Here is a 6,985-nt window from a genome sequence, read left to right as displayed (position 1 = left end):
ATCTTATGCATGCATGTGCATGCACGCACAGGTTTGTAGGTGAAATTAGAAAATTAGGTGCCAAGATTGAAAACTGTTGTGGTTTAACCCACGAGTTCTGCATATTCATGTAATAAATGCGTAATTAAGACATTATCACATGAGAACATCTGAGCTAGAGGCTGGAAATGATTTAAGTTTTGCGATAAGACATGCTACAACAGGTGATCTGTGGGAGATGACGTAATCTCTGTCAGCCTGATTCTGTATGAAAATGCTGCTGTTCAATAATTGCATGCACCATTTCCCAGCTCTTACAACTTTCTCAGCTAATGTTTTGAGCTGTTTTTGCTGACAGCTGTCAGTAGTTTGGACCATCTAGAGAGAGTTTTCAAATCAGAAGGCGTGAGCGCTTACACTAGGTCTCAAACACCTAAACTACATATCTTGATAATTTGGAAATACTCCAATTTACATTCTTGCTAAGAGCTAGAATAAAAGATGTAGAATAAAAGTGCATATGGTGAATTTATAGCCGATAGTCAATAACCTTAGCTTAGCATAAAGAATGGAAAATCTGTTAATTCATCTTTTAGTTCCCAAAATTTTGAAAAATTTCATGATGCTCATCCTTTTCATTGATTAGAACTATATATTTATCTGTGGTTCTAAACAAAATCATATTACTCTGCTATCTAATATCCAATAGGTCAATAGGTGGCATTTTAACAAAAGTTGAGGCAAACAGCTAAGATGTCTCAATTTCACTAGTTTACTTTGGACAGCTCAACAAACCTGCTAACACAGGGGTGTCGAACTCAGATACATAGTGGGCCAAAATTCAAAACTGGAACAAAGTCGTGGGCTAACATTAATATTTATTGAAAAAAAAATCTTCCTCCAGATATAAGAATGAATCTTTTCTTATGGACTCAAACAAGTTTTGCTGAAAAACTGAATATGGAACAAGCAAAGCTTAATACTAAACAATATATATATATATATATATATATATATATATATATATATATATATATATATATATATATATATATATATATATATATATATATATATAAGAATGAAATCCCACTTTTAAAAATACTAATTTACCAGATACCCTGCAATTTGCTTTATAGAATGAATCTATTTTCAGATATTCTAACAGCAAATTCAGCTTCCATATAAAGCTCATTTTCATTCAAACTCTAGTCAGTTACAAGCTACAACACAATGTTTATAAAATGGAAATATTCCAGTTAACAAAGCTAGAAGCACAGCAGATAATAAAACAAATGCACATCTTTGCTTAATTCTCTTTAGTACGATCACCAAATTAAACATTAGTGGCTGTTTGTGTGCATGAGAAGAAGCTTATTAGACAGTCCACAGCCCATTGGCTTCAGCAAGAGTTCCAAATGAAAAGAGGGAGCCCTCGTATTTTTCCTGCTTATCTTTCACCATGTTTAGTTCATTCAAACATGAATAGGGAAAAGAGAAAAATTAATTTGGCTGACTTTCTACTAGATTGTTATCATTTGATTTGGAGTCCAGAAAATGCACAGTGTCCATCTGGATGCTTTTGGTTTCATTTAAAGAGAACATTTAGATGATTAATAATACCTTTGCTTCTTATGTCATGACCAAAACTCGAAATTGTGCATGTTTTTTTGTGTGATTAAAATCTGCTGTAACTCTATTATTCAAATTTCTTTATCTCATTTTCAGTGTTTTGGCAAAATCTTTATAAAACCAAAATGTAGATGGAGTTATTTAAATGAATTAAACTCACTGTAAGATGCAGAGTAGGAGTGCCTGTTAAGTATGTGTGGGTGCTCAAATGAGCTGAAGGTTACAACTGGTGGAAGTGGAAGGTAAAAGAGCATCAAAACCAGACACCAGACCTGCTATTAATTTAAATATAATTGTACAACGCTCTCATTCATGCATACAACCACTCATTCTGCACTCATTTATCATTTAACAGGAATTTAATTCAACTGGAATTTTAAAAAAAGTTAAATTTACTCATGTGTGGATCAATTTCTATCACAGTGAGAGGAAATAGAAGCTCTATTCTATAGGCCCACTAATAATAATGATAACCTGGAATAGCTACAGATTCTACGAGACACTTTCATTAATATCCCTAATGCTCTGATATGATTTATTGAACTGTAGTCTATTACATTACAGCCTGAATGTCATATCTGATTTTTTCTTTTTTTCCTTTTGTCAGGAAGTTAGCCACACTTTCCCTCCACCTGTCAATCCTATTACAGGTTAATATTTATTCTGTACATTCATATACTGTATACCAATCATTAGTGTTTACAGACAGAAGAGAGCTAGTAGTTAGAGGCAGCTAGAGTTTAGCCAGTAGTGCCTGATCAAGGAAGACACATTGCAAAGCGCAGCATAGACAGAGTGGTAAGTGGGGTGAGGAAAACGCTAAATTTGCTGACACAATCAATTTCTGCTTTAAACAAATTAAAAGGAAAAAGCCAAGAAAGGGGGATTAAGCATAAAATTAACTTCATCCAAACAAGCCAAGTCTTAACTGCAAATAAATAAACAGGCGCAGACTGCAGAGGTAGACATAAGAAGATATAGATTTTAATATCTTTATAAACATTTTTGTACTGTTGTTCTTTGATGATAACTTACTGAACAATTTAATTATGGCAAAGAAAGAAAAAAGAATGATTAATAGACATACGGCAGAACAAGAAAGAGGTGAGGAATTGTGCATTAACAAATAAGAGGTTCTAAAAATATACCATGAAAAATAAACAAGTCACCAGAAAATAAAAAATGTAAATACTCCTCCTGACAGGAGGAGTGAGAAACCCTGTTATCATCATTGATGTCACTGATATTTTGTTTTTTTTTGTCATAGTAATACAGTAAATGATTAATATCAGCACTGTGAGAAGTCCTCCCATCTCCATTGTTACTGGTACAGTTCACATTACTGATATGGACACTGTCTTATCAGTACTTTTTTTTTTTAGGCAGGCACAACAGCTCCAGCGGTACAGCATGTCCTGTAATAGTCCATCTCCAATCTGCGTTTTACTCCATCCTCTTGTTACTTCAGACGCGATTGTCTTGCTCTCTACATCCATGAACAATCGCATCAGTCACCGCATGATCCTAGTTTCGCCATGCTCCATTCAAATTGTTCTTTTTAAACACTTATTGATCGCAAGAGTCGTTTAATGTAAGCATACATTTTTTCTCCAGAGTTGTGTTGTGTCCCTTTGAAGGTAAGCGATTCCAAAAAAATGTGTTCCTCATATTCTCAATGAGGCAAGGATGTCCTCACTCAAGAGGGATCATTTAACACATCCTCACTGGGAAACAGAGAAGCCCCCATTTGACCCTTGACCTCAAAGGCTCCTGTGGGCCCTGCAGCGGGTATCCATTTCTAGGTCCTTTTCGTGTCTTAGGAAAAAATAAAATAAAATGAACAACATCTGACACAAGATATAGACAAACTCTTCATTATTCACAGCTTGATCTCCCAGAGACGCGCAGTGCTTTCCAAGCGAATGAAAACAGCGGATGGCAGTCCTTATCATCTTGAAACAATTAGCAGCTTAGTCTTCAGTTGCACAAAAATAGAGAAGTGGTGTAAACTAAGGTGTCAGAAAGAGTTGTGTAGAAATGTTAGGCAGAAGGTATAGTACCTGAAAAAAAACCCAGCATTATGTAGAGAGAAGTTTTTAGAATTAGTTACGGCTTCGTATTGTGTATGAGCTTACTGGTTGCACTTTTTATGGCCATAAAAACATCTGTGGCTATAGATTTTCACTTGGTAGTGAGAATGGCAAATCCCTGTGTTTCATATCGACTCACAATTTATTGCCATGCTTACACTTTACCTCTTTGTTTATGATAAACACATCGAATTGTTTGGACCTGTTGTTGGCGAAGGATGCAACAGAAAAACACATTTGTCAGATAGAATGAGAGTGAGATAAAACTTACACTGGAGGCTTTACAGGTTCATTGCCTTCGCATTTATACTCAAACATAAAGCTCAATGGGGCACTTGAAGACCTGTCTTATCCATTTCAGAGCCAACTAGCTAACAAGTTTTACCCTGCAAGCTCCACCGTATTCTTTGTTCTCTTTTCACCAAATTGTGGTTGTTAGAACTCCAGCTTACTTAAAAGGAAACTTAAAATGTATAAGACACAAATACGTACAGTGATTAAATCATATTGGTGTTGGCAGTGCAAGCTTGGTCTGCATTTCCCTGTCATGTCACCTATCATTCTCAGTCTCTCCCATTTTTGTGCTGTGAGTTTTGCTCTTGTTGATGTTTGATGCTTTGATACCTGTTTCAGTTTGAACAGGTAAGCTCCCTACACTACGTTTACACATATAATCAATTCACACACATACATAAAAAGACACTCAGGCCTTTGTAGTGTAGGAGCAAGAGAGGATCTGAGGACTTATTTTTTGTGATTAGCATTGCCTAAACCCTCTGAAGGTCAGCGGAGAATGTAGTCAGTATTTGTCACTATCAAGGCCACAAAGAGGGCGTTGGCATGTAGTAAAGACTGGGATAAGGTTGCCCTATTGTTGGCTTGTTGAACCCCACTAGGGGGGCGAACAGTGGTCCGGGGAGTACACTTGTGCTTTCTTCTTGTGACTGTGCCATCTGGGGATGTGTGGTCATGTTTTCCCCCCTCTGTGAAATCTGGGGAGGAATCTTCTTTGTCTGCCATGACCTCCTTTGAATGGTGAACCTCGTTGTCACCTTTCCCTTTGCTCACCCTGTTACGAGGCTTTGTGCAGTTTCGAGAACGACCAGGTCTTGAGGGATGCACTATGTTGGTCTGCCCTCCGGAACCCAGTGCTACTCCACGATTCATAGATGGATTCACTGTCCCAGATAAATTGTTAGTCTGGGCCCTGGATTCTGAGCTTGGAACAGTTGGTGAACAGTTGGGGAAGTCCTCCTTTCGGAGCTCCTTGAGGTCTTTCCCAACCATATCAACTGGTGACTGGCACCCAACGGAAGATGTTGAACCTCTGAATCGTTTTAACCACTCCCATAATGACAGGGCCTTGCAGTCACATGACCAAGGATTGTCATTAAGACGTAGGTATTCCAGGGCAGGCAGCGTGTCTAGGCACTGTCCAGACAGCTCTATCAGGGAGTTGTTAAACAGGTAGAGGGTGGTGAGACGTTTTAGGTCATGGAAGGCCAAACGGTCAACCCACTCTATCTGGTTTTGGTGCAGAAGCAAACGGTCCAAGGCTCGCAGACCTCTGAAGGTGTTCTGGTTAAGGCTCCACAAACGGTTTCCATGCAGGAATAAGTGGCTCAGGTTGTGGAGATCCATAAATGTGTCATCCTGCAGGTACTTCAGGTGGTTATCCTGGAAAGACACATGGAAATAAAAATCTTTATGAAGAAGTTTCATCAATCTGTTTTCATCTTTTCAATTTCAAGTGTCTCAGAGAGTAAGCCCCCTGTTACTCAATTAGAGCATTCCTAACCCTACCAATGCAAGATTAGCTTGTCATTTAGTTGACTCATCAAAGTCTTGACATCGCATGATTACTCTGTGTGGGTTGTGTTTGAGTGCATTTATATAAAATGAACAGCATTAGTAGTCTTAGTGATAAAGAAATGAACACGTAAAAGACAAATTATGTACAAAGTATACCTGCAAGTAGAGATACTGAAGATTTCTGAGACCTTGGAAAATGTTATTTGGAAGTGAACCGAGTCCACAACGGTACAAGTGAAGTGCGTTGAGCCGACTCAGCCCATGAAAAGTGTCTTCAGCCAAGGACCGCAAGTGGCGGTTATCTCCTAGATCCAGCTCCTCCAGCAATGTGAAGCCATGAAAGGTCGATGGCTCAATGTATGTGATATTGTTGGAGTAGATCCAGAGAGTGACGGTGTTGGCGCTGAAGTGTCCTCGTAGTAAGCGATGGATCTTGTTGTTCTGTAGGAAGATGCGCTCGCTGTCGGGAGGAATTCCATCAGGTACCGACAGGAAGTTGTGGGCTTGACAGGAGACGGTGCTGGGTGCCGTGTAGCAGATACAGTGACGGGGGCAGGACCAAGAAAACTCAAGCCCACAGAGAACCAGCAGGAACTCCAGTCCACAGCCTGCAGTTTGAACACACACACGTACAAAGAAACACAACAAAGAAAAATTAAATAACTGCAACTTGTGACTTAGAACCTCTGTATTTAGTTCAGTACTTAAAAAACTTAAATACTGCATATAAAACCATCAGCTTTGGGTGTAAACCATTACAAAGTAATGCAATACTGTAATCACATTATATTTTTCAGCAAGACAGTTAAGGTCCCATTTCGACCTTTAATATATCTGTAGAATAAATGGCTGGCAATCTACAACATATTGCTTGTCATATTTCATCGTGGACCAAAAGGCTGGTCGTTCAAACAGACAAAAATTGCTATCTCTATATCCACACCAGTTCTCTGGGTAAAAATTAGCATCATATTGAAGTTATACAACACAGGCAACGAAAAAATAACACAGAGTCTGTGATTTTTCCACTGTTTCATCATCTGTTTCTGTGCCAGTCAAAGACATGCGTAGCTCATCCTAAGTCCATTATGTGCTTTGTTTTAACACTGCGCTTACATCAGCTCCCTGATTTTTTCACTCGTGGCACTGAGTGTGTACGCATATGGACCTTCTCGCTCACAGTTTGCAGCCCAAATCAGATAAGTTTGTTTAGGCCCGCAATGAGGAGTCTATTAAAGACGGCAAACAATAACACCTGCTCCATTGAGTCACAAGATGCCTCAGTGAAACTGACTGAATCTCTGGTGCAATACTTCTCTGATTCGACACATATGCAGCTATTTCAGAAATGATGCTTTCCAATTCTCTCCCACCTTTGGGAGATATGCTATCAAGAGTCCACTCCCTTTGCTGAGTTCACTGGCACTTCTTTGTCAGGCTGTGATCAGTCACTTTGTGTTGTTAAATGGGGT

The 6,985-nt window shown here is 38.7% G+C and overlaps 1 protein-coding gene across 1 annotated transcript in view; it reads right to left on the bottom strand.

Moving 5' to 3' along the window:
- Positions 1-1,073: 1,073 nt before the first annotated feature.
- rtn4rl1b (reticulon 4 receptor-like 1b) overlaps positions 1,074-6,985 on the bottom strand; it is a 159,458-nt gene continuing 153,546 nt past the window's right edge. The window contains exons 2-3 of the mRNA XM_086261908.1: positions 5,670-6,121; positions 1,074-5,378 (exon numbers count right to left, since the gene is read on the bottom strand). Coding sequence (XP_086118034.1) covers positions 4,485-5,378; positions 5,670-6,121 — 1,346 coding nt within the window. The 3' untranslated portion in view covers positions 1,074-4,484. The remainder of the gene's footprint in view (positions 5,379-5,669; positions 6,122-6,985) is intronic.

Source organism: Aulonocara sp. 'chitande type north' Nkhata Bay, linkage group LG14 (assembly GCF_057382095.1).
Source record: "Aulonocara sp. 'chitande type north' Nkhata Bay isolate Kocher_YH1m ecotype deep benthic linkage group LG14, A_spYH_male_GT1.1, whole genome shotgun sequence".
NCBI classification, from domain to species: Eukaryota; Metazoa; Chordata; class Actinopteri; order Cichliformes; family Cichlidae; genus Aulonocara; species Aulonocara sp. 'chitande type north' Nkhata Bay.
Note: the sequence above shows the minus strand (reverse complement) of the source record. Positions and strands in the feature narration are given on the sequence as shown.